This window comes from Thalassophryne amazonica, chromosome 8, assembly GCF_902500255.1.
Source record: "Thalassophryne amazonica chromosome 8, fThaAma1.1, whole genome shotgun sequence".
Taxonomy (NCBI): Eukaryota; Metazoa; Chordata; class Actinopteri; order Batrachoidiformes; family Batrachoididae; genus Thalassophryne; species Thalassophryne amazonica.
In genome coordinates this window covers 85427466-85443827 of record NC_047110.1, presented here as the reverse complement: position 1 = coordinate 85443827, position 16362 = coordinate 85427466, and the positions used below count along the sequence as shown (strand labels likewise).

The 16362-nt window shown below is 42.6% G+C and overlaps 1 protein-coding gene across 1 annotated transcript in view; it reads right to left on the bottom strand.

Moving 5' to 3' along the window:
- The window catches only part of brsk2a (BR serine/threonine kinase 2a), a 721035-nt gene that overhangs the window by 232764 nt on the left and 471909 nt on the right, over window positions 1–16362 (bottom strand). Inside the window, 1 exon segment of the mRNA XM_034176871.1 lies at window positions 1989–2074. Within this exon segment, the coding sequence (XP_034032762.1) occupies window positions 1989–2074 (86 nt within the window).

Genomic DNA, 16362 nt, shown 5'->3' with positions numbered 1-16362 from the left:
TAACCTTCACTAATGCTGTTTCTGTACTATGATGAATTCTAAAACCTGACTGAAACTCTTCAAATAGACCATTCCTCTGCAGATGATCAGTTAGCTGTTTTACAACTACCCTTTCAAGAATTTTTGAGAGAAAAGGAAGGTTGGAGATTGGCCTATAATTAGCTAAGATAGCTGGGTCAAGTGATGGCTTTTTAAGTAATGGTTTAATTACTGCCACCTTAAAAGCCTGTGGTACATAGCCAACTAACAAAGATAGATTGATCATATTTAAGATCGAAGCATTAAATAATGGTAGGGCTTCCTTGAGCAGCCTGGTAGGAATGGGGTCTAATAAACATGTTGATGGTTTGGATGAAGTAACTAATGAAGATGCTACTATTATTGTGAACACCCCCCTTTCTACTTTTTTTTTACTAATAGCCCAATTTCATAGCCTTAAGAGTGTGCATATCATGAATGCTTGGTCTTGTTGGATATGTGAGAATATACTTAAAACTTAATATACTTAATATACTTAAAACCTGGATTAATCTTTTTAGTCACATAGCACTACTATTATTCTGAAAACCTGGATTAATCTTTTTAGTCACATAGCACTACTATTATTCTGAACACTACTGTACAACAGATTTTGTCCATTTTATACATAACAGATTTTCTATGTTTTATACATATAACGGATTTCAATTATAACGGACAAAATTCGCTGGTCCACCTGAATCCATTATATGTTAGTTTTACTGTATTAATAGATATTTCTGTAACTACAATGATGAATACTGTTATCATGGTATCCTGTGGCTTCCCTGACTCATCTCTTCCTTGTCAGTCACTCTAGATTTTGAAGACGACTGTTTCAAGGCACATTTCAGCTGTGTCATATTCTTTCCCAGTAATTTAACTGGACTGTGAGGGATATTCAGTGCCTTTGAAATTTTCTTTTATTCAGCTCCTGACTTGAACTTTTCAATCACATTTTCCTTTCACTGCCTGGCGTGTTCTTTTGAATTTATCTGGCTGCCGTTGACTCACCACAACTAACTCACCATGAGCTGGACTATCAAGACAGGCACATTTTTTTCTGACATCCTGTGATGACACACAGCTTATCTCCATTTTACTAATTATGTGAAAACTGAAACCATTTATATTGAAAGTACCGGAAGTTACCTTTGACTCACATGATGTGCGTACACGGTTTAACGCCCAGTGAGATGTCTTGTAAATCACTTCAGAGTTGTTACCTGGTCTCAAAAACAGCATTTTTCTATTTAAAAGTGTTTATTTTTTGCTAACATTTACAAAATATGTGAGAAACATTAGTTTTATATAGAAATAAGCTGTTTCGGAACATTTCTCACCATGTTGGATTATTTTATTCAAAAGAACAGCCAGATGATATCACCATGCATCTTTATTCTGATTGGCTGGCACCATGTGCTTCCCAGCATCCCTCAGGGAAGCGAATATGTGTTCTATGATGTTGCTATCATAGACTGTAAGGGTCACTACCATAAGTAGTATAAGGCCATCTGTTCATTTGCATTTTCCACTTCAAGGGAACTATTTATTATTTTTTTTCTAGACAACGCAAATGTCGATCATGTTAGCAATGTCATATTATGAATCCCCTATTTGAAGGCTAATAAATAAAAGTATAGTGGTGCCAAAGAAAATTATTTTTATGACTAAAATCTTAAAAAGCTGAAAGCCCATGCAGCTTTAAAGTTACAAGATTTATTTTTTGGATAACTGAGCTGTGTTTTAAGGAATTTTTGCAATCATTTTATTATTTGATGACAAGCAACTGTTATCATGCAATTTGATTGGTAATATTGATTTGTTTCTTTAATATAAACAGGAAAAAAAATGTCACATTTGATTCTTTTTGGAATCTGAATGTTTTGACTGATGAAGGTTGTGGAAAAACATGAAACAGGTCTAAAACTGTTTATGCAAACTCATAACTGTGTGGGAGTGATACTTACAAGTATTTTTTATTTTCGTAGACATCGTGTAGCTTTAAAACATGTGGGTGTTCTATGAGCTTCAGAATTGCTATTTCTCGCTCCACCTGTATGACAGAAAGAAAACGGGAGAGAGAGAGAGAGAGAGAGAGAGAGAGAGAGAGAGATATACAACAAAAATGACAGAGGAGGGAGTAGACAGCAAAGAAAGAAGAAAGAGAAAAATTGATTTAATTGGTTTTGCTGAATCTATTTACAATAAATGCACTTCAGGATTGAGTTTAGAATACACATTCCTTTGTAGCTCTACCACAACTGTGCGCCCAGGAAAAACAAAATAAAAAAAACCTAAAGTCCAGAATGACTTTTGATATGGTATCCATACGTTTATAGGAATTTAACTGTATGTAGTCCCTGAGGTCCATGTGGCTGGAGATAATCCCGAGATTCCATAGCGTGGGTGAACTAGATTAGCGTTTACGACTCACTCTGGATGGGATGCCAGTTCATAAAAGGTTACTCCACCCGCCAAAGGCTGGTACCCACTGACATCTGGGTGGACTGAGAGAATACAGATGGCTTAGGGAGAGATGGATTATGTAAGTGCAGCGTCATCCCATTTTAATTAGATAAACGTGAATAATTTGTGTGATATTACAGAAAAGAATTAATCTATAACCTCATAAAAAGTCATCAGAGCCAGGACTTCCTGTTTTAATATAATGTTGCATAAAACTCAAAAATTCTACTGTAGCTTTCAATTAAATAAATGTCTGTGTCATTCACATTGAAAAATAATAGTGCCTCATGTCGTCATCTGTAGTTCACCTTTGCATAAAAGTGGAATTCTACTATGACAACTGTATGTATGTTTTTTTTAACTACCAAAATGTGAACTCAGCACTGCTCTTCCCAATCATTAATTTGTAGTCAAATTGGCAGTGTTAGAGAGCGAGAGTGAGAGAAATCAAGCAAAGAAAATTGTATGCTTTGCACAACCAACCTTTTCATTTGTTTTCCAAAAAACACCTGAGATAAGCTTTGGCCACACTCTGGTGAGCATCCAGGCCAGGAAACACTGCTATCTCAGTTGGAAAAATAGGGTTTGCTACATAACTGAAAGAAAACAGCTTGTGCTCATCTTATCTTACAAAAACTGTCTTTTCCATACTTCAAAAGCAAGCAATGCTGGATGATTCTGTGCAATCATATTTCATAATTCAGCAGTTTGCTTGAAGAGTACATACAATCTGATAAGTTAAAATAATAAAAAAAAGAATATCCTGTCAGATTCAGACAACCTATGTGTAAACATTTAACTGTCCAGAAAGACTGCACCTTATGGGAGAATAAGGGTCGCCATGTCCCCTCGGATACATTAATGTTGCTGAGGCTTCTGAGGGAGCTTTGTTGTCCTGATGTCAGTCTGAGACGGTGGCTGAACAGCAACAACATTGTGTCGAGAACAAGCAGTCCACACAAGTTTTTGTTTTTGTTTATTCATTTATTACACCACTGCTGAGAGTACAAGAGTTGTAGTCCACAGCAAAACTGAGCAGATCACTTTGGATTATGATCTCAGGAGGTTGTAGTCAGCATGTACACCAGCGTGGACATAAGCCACTTACTAATATACCCACTGTGTTCCTCCTCTCCTAACCTTACAGTGACCCAATCGCCCTCCTTCCTACCTGTCTGCCCATCTACACCTCTGCCTTCTATCTTCTGTGTCCAGCTTTGACAGGTGGTAATGGTGATGAAAGGTTCCCCTGCCTCATCTCAATCTCATCAAAGTCAGCTTTAATATGTCACTTCCCTGTGACAGCCGTCATGTTGGTTTTATGTGACACTCATCATGCTGAGCTTTCAACTGTGCTATGTCTGTAAGAACCATAGACTGCATATGAAGAGTTCAGATGCAAAACCCAGTAAGTGTTCTTCTCTTTAAATGGAGAAAAATGCAGTTGAAAATGGAGATTTAAAGGAAACCCTATTCGGAAATGCACAGACTTTCATCAATAAAATGAAAACAGTTTGTTCAAATTATTTCATATTTTGCACACTGATGGTCCCCTTGACAGCCAAGTACATGTTGGCCTCAACTAAAAATTTATGGTTTTGGAGATACTGGATTTTGCATCTGAACTCTTTATATATACTGGACAAATACTCTGGGACGTTGCCCGTAGGTTTTTTGAAGAGTGGTTTTGAAGCTCAAATAGGACAGCTCTGCTTAACTCTCAGTCAACCCATAAACAGATAAAGAGGTGAAATGCGGGCAAGACCAGCGCAACCTGGGTGGTATAAATTAAGCAAAAGCATGCCTTCATCTCGCAACTACTAACAACTATTAACACACTTTTAACACACAAAAAACAAAAACGTTTACAAACTTATTCATCGCCATGCTGCTACTCTGCACTTTTGCCACATTGCACCTATATTGTTGTACTCAGTACTATTGCACTCCAGTAACATACCTCAACTGACTACATTCTGAAACACTGTGACAGTGTTGGAAATGTATGCTCACTGTTGTCTATATGTTGTGTTGATTGTTGTTCTGTTACTGATATTTATTTGCATTTTATGTCCTAGTGATGTCTCATGTCCAGTTTATATTTAGTTGTATGTCTAATTTAGCCTCTGTTACTGCACATTTGGAGTTTGGGGAAATGCAATTTCAGTCTTCTGTGTAATGTACTGTTGCATGGCTTGATTGACAATAAAGTTCACTTTGATTTTGACACTTTTGTGGACTGGGCAGTGGTTTGAGTGCAGGTATTAAAACGTATGATCGGCATATCACCTTAGTATCTACTGCATCATCACTGGTGGTAACATGGCGCTAACGTTAGTGCTGATGTTAGCATATTAATGAGTAGGCAACTTGGTCATATGTTAGCTAATGGTGCTAACATATAACTTAAACAGTACGACAACCTCCACTTTATTTTTAAAGACATGGTTGTCTTATTTGAAACTCTCATCACTCATCTTCAACAGCTTATCTGGGATCGGGTCGAGGGGGCAACAGCTCCAGCAGGGGACTCCAGACTTCCCTTTCCCGGGCCACAATGACCACCTCTGACTGGGGGATCCAGAGGCATTCCCAGGCCAGTGTGGAGATATAATCTCTCCACGTAGTCCTGGGTCTTCCCCGGGGTCTCTTCCCAGGTGGACATGCCTGGAACACCTCCCTAGGGAGGCGCCCAGGATGCATCCTTACCGAACCACCTTAGCTAGGTCCTTTCAATGCGAAGGAGCAGTGGCTCTACGTCAAGCTACCCGGATGACCGAGCTTCTCATCTTATCCACCCTCCTAAGGACGCCCATTTCGGCCACTTGTACCCATGATCTAGTTCTTTTGGTCATGACCAAACCCTCATGATCATAGTTGAGAGTAGCAACGAAGACTGATCAGTAGATTGAGAGCTTCACCTTTTGGCTCAGCTCCCTTTTCGTCATAACAGTATGGTAGAGCGAATGCAATACCGCTCCTGCTGTGCCAATTGTCTGGTCAATCTCACGCTCCATTGTCCCCTCACTCGTGAACAAGACTCCGGGATACTTGAACTCCTTCACTTGGGGCAAGACCGCATTCCCTACATGAAGTAGGCAATCCATGGGTTTCCTGCTGAGAACCATGGCCTCAGATTTAGAGCTGCTGATCCTCATCCCAGTCGCTTCACACTTGGCTGCGAACCGATCCAGTGAGTGTTAGAAGTCACCGGCCGATGAAGCCAACAAGACCACCATCTGCAAAAGGCAGTGATGAGACCCCGAGCCCACCAAACTGGAGCCCACCAACTAATCTCAATTTAACTAATTTATTTGAAACTAATCTCAAAATATTACAATCTCAAAATATCCCAATAAATTTAAATGAATAAAAATATTACTACAATTTCAGTCAACAAAAATACTGAAGCAGTGACTCTTTGATGGTCCACACAGTAAGCCATATTATCTCAGATACTGTATTTGCAATAAAATTAGGGATGCACCGATCCATAATTTTTCGCTTGCAATCCGATCCCGATACCTGAATTTGGATATCTGCCGATATCGATACTTTTCTGATCCGATACCAGAGCTCTGTTTGCTTTAATTTTATTATCATCATTATTGTTGATTTTATATGATGATTTTCTTAAAAGGAGACCTGAATGTTCAGCTGCAATATGCCAGAAGGTGTTTTGCTCTTTCTCTCTCTCTTTCTCTCTAGCTCGCTTTTTCTCTTTCGCTTGCTTTCTCACTTTCTTGCTCGCTTTCTCACTTTTGCTCTCTTTCTCTCTCTCTCACTCTCTTTCTCTGTCCCTCCGTCTCTCTCTTTTCCTTCCTCTCGAAAACAGAAGTTTTCGTGCTGCGCAAATTTCAAACTTTTTGGAAACACGAAGCCTTTCAACTGTAAAATAAATGTACCATCACCATTAAAATCTAGTGCGTCTAGATTTTAATGGAGACTTTTCTGCCTTTCAGTGAACAGAATCTCTGTTCGGCTTCTCCTCGGCTGCATGCTAAGCTGGTGTTTTACAGCCTCAGGACAGTGAAGCAGCTAACTTTTAGCACACATTTTCAGCAGCAATTCAGTTAATTTTTCGGAAAATCCATGTTCGATGAACAGACAATTTGAACCCGAGAGCCGAGCAGAAATTTGCCGTTACCCGCAGATAGAACACTGCCGAAGAGAGTTCTCGCAAACAGCCCAGCTTCAGAAAACCTCCCCTCCTCCTCCCACTGGTCAGCAAACAGCAGAGAGCAAAAAACAGCAGTTGAGAGGATTCACAGTGGCTCTTCTCCGGTATCGGAAAATGACACATGTTGGATCTCTATTTTCCGATACGTGAATTATTGGATCGGTATCTGAACCCGATACCTGTGTAAATAAAATGCTAAGAAAGGAAAAGCAGTCGATTCAACTAAGTCAAGTCCAAAACGTAATGGCCAGTGCTTGTGGAGCCCAGTCCCGGCATCATGGACGGGGCTTAGGGTGCCTAGCCTGCCCTCAGAGTCAGTTGGGTCCGCCCTGGACTGACGAGCCTGTCAGTCATGCCTGCCTGTCACTCCAACCACAAAAAAAGCAGACTACCATGATTACAATTTGTACAAATTTCCAATATAGATGTTTCATAATAATACTGATACACACACTGTGCTTTATCTCATTGGTTTTTACTAAAATAATTGTCAATGATTCCATAACAATAAGATTACATTTGGTCAAGTCACTTTTTTTTCTAAGTCTGCGTTGGAGTGGTACCTTAAAATCCTAAAGCCTGATTTATGCTTCTGCAATTCTGTAACTTCCGTGGCCATGCAATGACTTCAACATGCGTGTGACCCTTTCAAAGTTCTCCATCGTGTCTTTATGCAATTTACCACACAAACAGTGGCTTTTCTGGATTAATTTTTGCCTCAACTAGCTCCATTTCATCATACAATCATCAACCTCCAAACCAACGTTAAGGTATGCATAATGTCGCTCCGTGAATTGTGAATCATTTGAGTGTCTTTTTCAGACTCCCTGTTGTGAAGTTTGTGTACTTTTCTGCCACATGTAACTGAGACATGTTTGAAATGTAACTGGCGGGCTCACTGCAAAAACTATTAAAATATGATGGGAGAGGAAGGAGTGAAAACATAAAAGTGACAAAACACAGCCCTTTGCGGTCTCTGATTTAGCAGGTGCACGGGATCACAGCCATGCTGAGGGCTGTGATCTACAGCAGTTGTCTTTGGTTAGTCACACCCAGGGATATGTGTGAAACTTAACACCATATTACACTGCAGGCAGCAAGCAGCATTTTGTTAATAATCACCGGCCTTGAATTACGCCCTGCCTCATTTAGGCAGGGGGTGTGAGCAAAAAAGTTTTTTTGAGGAAAAAAAAAAACAGCTGGGTTTTTAATCAAGGAAATATGGTACCCACTTTCTTGGAATCAGTGAGTGTCAGTGCTGAACTTAATTTTAAAAAAGATCACAGAGACAAATGAAACTTATTTATTTATTGTAGGGACTATCCAGCACAATCTGGTTGTTCTGCGGAATGCCTATGCTCCAAATTTTAATAATGCCCAGTTTGCTGATAATCTTTTGGGGATGATCCCCAATTTAAATATACAACTTCTGATTTTGTGGGCATGGTTGCTTTGAGTGACAGCAGCTGTGTCCATCGATGACTCCTCTCGTAGTCTTTGACCAGAATTGAGTCACTCACTTTTGTGTCTGTTTGGAGTATTTTTATTACAAACACCCAGAATAATACGGCTTGTTGTGCAGTGAAGTGCCCTAACGGATCATCAAAGATGTCCCTGTTGCAATAATGAGTGAAACTCTTGTCTTATTTAATGTTGTGTGCTAACGGTGTTAGCACCTTTAGCAGCTGTCGGTAGATCAACTTAATGCACGATTAAGTTGATCACTGTAGCCAAGTGCTTGCTCACAGGGGGTCGTTTTGACCGTTGGGGTTTTACATAATTATTGTATGGCCTTGCCTTACAATATAAAGCGCCTTGGGGCAACTGTTTGTTGTGATTTGGCGCTATATAAAAAAATTGATTGATTGATTACTGAAGATATATGCCGTAGATAACTTTTTCTGTCCATAACGCATTCTGTTATGGGAACCATCTTGCACTGCCAAAAATATGATTTAATAAACACCCAAACCGAGGTTAGCTGCTACCTTGTGCTTCAGACTTGGGAGGGGCATGTTTGTAGTATATTGTTAGAATGATCTGGGATCATCATCGATCGATTAGTTCACCCTAAGGGAGCTCATCAGTATTTGATTTGTCGAGTCTGTTCTTCAGTGTAGTATGTGAGCGGCAGAATAAAGGTCACATATAAAGTGTTCACCCGTAAATATGCCTCACCGTTTAATTTTATAGTGTAACAAGTACACAACATGGTGTCAGAAGAGGTTTTTTTCTTCATCCACATGAGACACGAGACACCATTAGTTTTCGTCGTTACTCCGCTGTGGTAAGAAGAAAGTTTAGTTTTACGTTTACATCGCGTGACCGAACGTTAACGTTAGCATGGACCAGTTCAAGCCACCTGCACCGCTAGTGCTAACAGGCAACCTTAGCGAGAATTGGCGCCAGTGGGAGCAACGTTTCAAGCTGTACATGGCGGCTACGAGCGCGGACGAGAAGGATGAACCGGTGAAGATTGCCATCATGCTACACACGGTCGGTGAGGATGCGTTAGAGATCTACAACACCCTCGATGTTGAAACAGAGGAAGTGGATGGTCAACCTGGTGAACCTACACTCAACGTTATACTGGATGCCTTCGAGAAAATACTGCATTTCAAAGAAGAACATCGTGTTTGAGCGCCATCAGTTTTGGTCACTACCCATGCCAGAAGGAGTTAACGTTGACCGGTTTGTGATGGAACTTCGCCAGAAATGTAAAAACTGTGAGTTTGAAATGACTGAGAATGACATGATAAGAGATAAGCTTGGGTTTACTGTGCCTGATGTTCGTGTGAAAGAGCGACTACTGAGAGAAACAGACTTGACTTTAGATAAAGCAGTCGATATCTGCAGAGCAGCAGAAGTCGCTAAATCACAGATGCGTGCCATGCGATCAGCTCAGCCAGAGGCGTCAGAGGAGGCTCTTCACAAGGTGTCAGCTAGCTCGGAGAAGGGGAGAGCGGGCATGAAAAGAAAGCCAAGACCACAAGAAAAAACAAAGGCACAAGCAGCAAACGTAACCACATGCAGAAAGTGCGGCGGGGCACATAAACCTCGTCAATGTCCAGCGTTTGGCATCATACGCCACAACTGCAACAAGAGGAACCACTACGCGAAGATGTGCGCATCAACACAAGATAGAGGAGCCACTGCCCGAGGCCTGCATGATCTTGAGGTCGAATCTCTGTTCATAGGGACTATGTCCTGTGCTGGACACAAAAACAGTCAGCAGGATAATGCGTGGTACACAACAGCCAAAATACAAAACACAGAGGTCAATTTCAATTCAATTTCAATTTATTTTCATTTATATAGTGCCAAATCACAACAGAGTTGCCTCAAAGCGCTTCACACAGATAAGGTCTAACCTTACCAACCCCCAGAGCAACAGTGGTAAGGAAAAACTCCCTCTGAGGAAGAAAACTCAAGCAGACCAGACTCAAAGGGGTGACCCTCTGCTTGGGCCATGCTACAAACATAAATTACAGAACAGTTCACGGACAAATGGACGAATATACAAGAAATGCTATTGCCGCACAGGACAGGAGGATCGCCGACACGAATACAACTCCCATCTCTGGATGGAGCTGCACCTTAAACAGAGAGAAAAAACAGAATCAGGCATCAGAAAGACAAAAAATACTGTATAATTTGCCAGCATTAAACAACAAGAAAAACAGAGAAATACTAAGGTGATTGCCGGCCACTAGCCCTAAACTTCACTAAAAGACCCAGAATTTAGGTAAAGTTCAGGCCGCAGCCCACTCCAATTACTAATAAATGAATTAAAAGAGTAAAAAGCGTAAAACAAAACTGTACCAGTATGCTAGCCATAGGAAAGGGAAAATAAGTGTGTCTTAAGTCTGGACTTGAAAATCTCCACAGAATCTGATTGTTTTATTGATGCAGAGAGATCATTCCACAGAGCAGGGGCACGATAAGAGAAAGCTCTGTGACCCGCAGACTTCTTATTCACCTTAGGGACACAAAGTAGTCCTGCACCCTGAGAACATAAAGCCCGGGCCAGTACGTAAGATTTAATTAGGTCAGCTAGGTAGGGAGGTGCCAGTCCATGAATAATTTTATAGGTTAGTAGCAGAACCTTAAAATCTGATCTCACTAGGACAGGAAGCCAGTGAAGGGATGCCAAAATGGGTGTAATGTGGTCCAACCTTCTGCTTCGTGTCAAAAGTCTGGCTGCAGCATTTTGAACCAACTGGAGACCCCTAATGCTAGACTGCGGTAAACCAGAAAACAGAACATTGTAGTCCAATCTAGAAGAGATAAATGCATGAATTAGGCTCTCAGCATCAGCCATAGACAGGATGGGACGAATCTTCGCTATATTTCGCAGGTGGAAGAAAGCAGTCCTTGTAATATTTCTAATATGGAGGCCAAAAAACAATGAAGGATCAAAAATTACCCCAAGGTTCCTCACTTTGTCAGTGATGAGCCGAGGCTGAGCGTTAACTGGCCAAATTGATGCCGATGTCTCACTGGACCAAGAACCATTATTTCAGTCTTAACAGAGTTTAAAAGTAGGAAGTTTCTAGACATCCAACTTCTCACTGATGCAAGGCAATCTTCTAAGGATTTTATGTGAACGAGATTACCAGCAGTTATCGGCATGTATAACTGAGTATCATCTGCATAGCAGTGAAAGGTAATCCCAAAACGCCACAATATGTGCCCAAGGGGTGCTATATAAAGGGAGAAAAGCAGGGGGCCTAAGACAGACCCCTGTGGAACCCCAAATTTCATATCACTAAGGTTAGAGGTAGTGTTACTGTACAAAACACAGTGAGAATGACTGGTCAAGTATGACGTCACCCATGCAAGGGCACTCCCAGTAATCCCAAAATGAGTTTTCAGCCTATCAAGTAGAATTTGATGATCCACTGTATCAAATGCAGCACTGAGATCTAACAGCAACAGAACTGTAGTGGTCTCCGAATCCATTGTAAGCAGAAGATCATTCACCACTTTAGTGAGAGCCGTCTCTGTGGATTGATACGAGGTCAAGTTTAAATTGGACACTGGGGCAGACATGAATGTGCTCCCTCTGAGCATTTTGCAGAAGATTCCGGGTCCTCATCAGCTGCAGCCCACCCGCATAGCTCTCCTGGCTTATGGAGGAACACGTCTGAAGCCAGAAGGCACCGTGAGTCTTACCTGTGATGTGGCCAGGACAAAGTCAGATCTTCAGTTCTTCATCACCAAGCACTCCTCCACTCCAATATTAGGCAGAGACATATGTGAACAGCTGAAGCTGGTGAAAAGAATGGAGACCATCGCAGTCAAGGCACCAGCCACAAAAGAGGAGTTAGTGTACGCCTACCCCTCCATCTTCAGTGGTCTGGGACAGTTTCCCGGGGTGCATCACATTCACACAGACCACATGTGACCCCAGTAGTGCACGGCTGCATTTAAATCCCCATCGCTGTCATGGACAGGCTGAAAACCACGCTGGAAGAACTTGTCGAAAGAGATGTCATCGTACCTGTGACAGAGCCCACAGAATGGGTAAATAGCCTTGTCATTACAGAGAAGAAAAACGGGTCGCTCAGGGTGTGCTTGGACCCTCGTGACCTGAATGAGGCGATCAAGAGACAGCACTTCTCAATACCTACCCCAGAAGAAGTACTCCACAGGCTGTCAGGGAAAACCATCTTCTCCATCTTAGATGAAAAGGATGGATACTGGCAAGTGAGACTGGACAAGCCCCCCTCAATGCTCTGCACATTCAGCACACCGTGGGGCAGGTTTCACTTCAAGAGACTTCCTTTGGCATTAAGTCCGCCAGCGAGGTTTTCCAACAGAAAAACTGTGAGACATTTGGCAACATTGAAGAAGTGCATATAATTGCAGACGACATGATCATTGCCGCTGCGTCTGAGGAAGAGCATGATGCCATTCTGCAGAAAGTCATGGACACTGCACAGAGAAACAACATCAAATTCAACAAAGAGAAAATTCAATACAAGGTGGACTCAATCAGATACATGGGACATGTTGTCACCTCGAAGGGTGTGAAGCTGGACGAGTCCAAGGTGTTAGCCATCAGAAACATGCCGCAGCCTGAGGACAAGAAAGGACTACAGAGGCTACTGGGAATGACAAGGTATCTCTGCCAATACATCCCAAACAAAGCCATGATCACAAGCCCACTCAGAGAACTGCTACGAAAAGATGCTGCCTGGCACTGGAGTGATGAACACACTGCTGCACTAGACAAGCTCCAGACCGCCCTCATGCAGGCCCCAGTACTCCAGTTCTTCGACCAGAGCAAGCCACTCACCATACAGTGCGACTGTCCATACTATACTGTCTGCTGCAGGAAGGTAGGCCACTGTCTTATGCTTCACGAGCACTCACAGAGTCTGAGAAGAATTATGCTCAGATAGAGAAAGAGCTGCTGGCAATAGCTTTCGCAACCAAGTGCTTTCACCAGCATGTCTGTGGCAACACAGTGACTGTACAATCAGACCATAAGCCACTAGAAGTCATCTTCAAAAAGCATCTGAGCAAGGCACTAACACGACTTCAGCGCATGCTATTGCAGCTCCAACGGTATGAACTGAGAATAACCTACACTGCAGGCAATGACATGCACATTGCTGATACCCTGTCCAGCGCTGATGTCACTGACTGCAAGGATGACGCGAAAGAGGATCTGTTCAAGGAGAGAGTAGTGCATGCAATGGAAGTAGGGATGTCCCGATCAGGTTTTTTTGGCCCAGATCCGATTCCGAGTCATCTGATTTTGAGTATCTGCCGATACCGAGTCCCAATCCGATACTTTAAAAAACTGAATGAACAATGAACAAATGCTGAATATATAATAATTTCATTTTAATGACCTTATTTTATTATTTATCACTTAAACAGTGCACTTCTCCTTGAGGTAGCTTGAACAATCAAGTAATAATCTACCAGACTTAAAAAATGTACAAATTTCCATGTTATTTTGTCTAAAAATAAATGTCAAAGGTTCCTTATGTTAAACAAGAAATTATCTAATCTGAAACAACAGGTGGTTTTAATTTATAGATGACAGGTTTTTAAAGAACCATTTATTGATTTAGCTATTTAATTACAAGTGTTCTAAACTTTTTTAAACAGTAATCAGAAATTTTGAGGTAACAAACAACAACAACAAAAAACATTTCCAAGGATTTTACTTCAGACACGTGGTTTCTGCACTGATCTGTGGTTCAAATCCCCGCCTGACTGGAAAATCACTAAGGGCCCTTGGGCAAGGTCAATCCCCTATTGCTCCTGGTGTGTAGTGAGTGCCTTGTATGGCAGCACCCTGACATCGGGGTGAATGTGAGGCATAATTGTAAAGCGCTTTGAGCGTCTGATGCAGATGGAAAAGTAAATGCAGTCCATTTAGTCTAGTCTTCCGTGTTTTGGCCCGACGCGTCGTTCCTATTGGACAGCGCGAAGCTACGTCACAGCTCAGAGCGTCGAAAGTTCAAAAGTCAACCTGAAAAGTAAAAGTAAAAAAAAAAAAAAAAAAACAACTTACATTTGCGTCCTGACAGTCCTCAGTGTCTCTTTGATGCTTTATCAGTGTTCAACAGGTTCAGAGCAGCACAGTGAACATGAATGAAGACGGAAGCTCTTTAAGACGCGCTCCTAAATGTGATGAGTGCGCACGTTGCTCGTGTGCACACCATCTCTCACTCCGTTTTGCAGACAAACGATCACAGGACAATTTGTTTTTTCTTTTTGTTAATCAGATGACAGATCGTCGTCCTGAGGACTTGGTCAGCACTGGGTCCTGCTGCGCACGGAAGGATGACTGAGCAAGAGTTTTGGTGGGAAAGTGTCCATCATCCTCTTGTCGTTCCATTGAGGCGTCAGGCTGAGTGCTTAAAAACACAAACAACAGTTCTGCAAAAGAAACTTTGCGCGTGTTATGTTTTTTCTCTTGTTCAATTAAAAAAAAAAAAAAAAAGATTGGGTTGAACTTTGACCGCGTCAGCCTGCCGACAAGCGGCAATGAGCGCTCCCGTCAGAAGCGTCACGTCAAAATCCGAGCTAAAGCGACACTTCTGACGCCTCTAAAAAGCAACGCGTCTCACGCCTCTGACGCTTCCGACGCATGAAGGCCCATTAATCTGCAATGATTAACGAGCCTGAAATAGTGCTGATCAAAATAATGAGGATAAAATCTATATCGGATTCCTGATCGGGATGCAAAGTCCGATTTGGATCAAGTCTGAAACCACGTGATCGGGCCCGATTTCCGATCATGTGATCGGATCGGGACATCCCTAAATGGAAGCCAGACGCACTCGATGCAGACACTCTCTCAAAGCTCAAGGTGGCCACAGTGACAGACAATGTACTGCAACAGGTGTTTGAGCTACACAACAAAGGCTGGTCGAGACGACGGAGCAGTGTTTCCATCAATCTACACCAGTACAGGCCTATGCGAAACTCCATCAGCATCAGGGATGGCATACTGATGACTGGTGACAGGATTGTGATCCCACAGAGTGTGAAGCAGCTGATGCTTGACAGACTGCACCTCGCACACCAGGGGATACAGCGGATGAAAGCACAGGCAAGAAAAGTGATGTACTGGCCAGGTATGACGCATGACATTGAACACATGGTGGAAAGCTGCAGCCCATGCCAACAACTCCAGCCACAGAATCACAAAGAACCTCTGATTCCACACAAGGTACCTGAGCTGTCATGGCTGAAGACTGGGGCTGACATCTTTGAGCTACATGGACAGTCATACCTCCTGATGGTGGATTACATGTCAAAATACCCAGAGGTGCTCCACTTACCTGACAAAACTGCCTACGCCAGGGGTGACCAAGTTCGGTCCTCGAGAGCCACCTTCCTGACACTCTTAGTTGTCTCCCTGCTCCAACACACCTGAATCCAATGAAAGGCTCACTAAAAGTCTGCTAACGAGTCTTTCATTGGATTCAGGTGTGTTGGAGCATGGAGACAAGTAAGAGTGTCAGGAAGGTGGGTCTCGAGGACCGAACTTGGCCACCCCTGGCCTACGCAGTCATACGCAAGATGAAGACCGTCCCCTCGCCAGACATGGAATCCCAAAAGAGCTGGTAAGCGATCATGTTCCTTTCGCCAGCTCTGAAATGAGACAGTTTGCGTCGTCATGGGGCATAAAGTTTGTCCACTCCAGCCATGGATATCCACAATCAAACGGCCTTGCAGAGAGAATGGTAAAGACAGTAAAGCAGGGGTGGCCACGTTCGGTCCTCGAGAGCCACATTCCTGACACTCTTAGTTGTCTCCCTGCTCCAACACACCTGAATCCAATGAAAGACTTGTTAGCAGACTTTTAATGAGCCTTTCATTGGATTCAGGTGTGTTGGAGCAGGGAGACAACTAAGAGTGTCAGGAATGTGGCTCTCGAGGACTGAACGTGGCCACCCCTGCAGTAAAGCATGCACTTAAAAAGGCAACACAGACTGGCACAGACCCGCAATTAGCTCTCCTGTCACTACGAAACACTCCACTGACTGGCACAGAGTTTTCACCAGCACAAGTCCTGATGGGAAGAGTACTGTGAAGCACCTTGCCAAGCTCCACAGCTGTCCTGCAACCAGCTGTCCCGCATAGATTTCACTCTAGGCTGAAACACCTACAAGCCAGGCAAGAGCACTACTACAACCACAACACAAAGACTCTGCCAGAGTTTG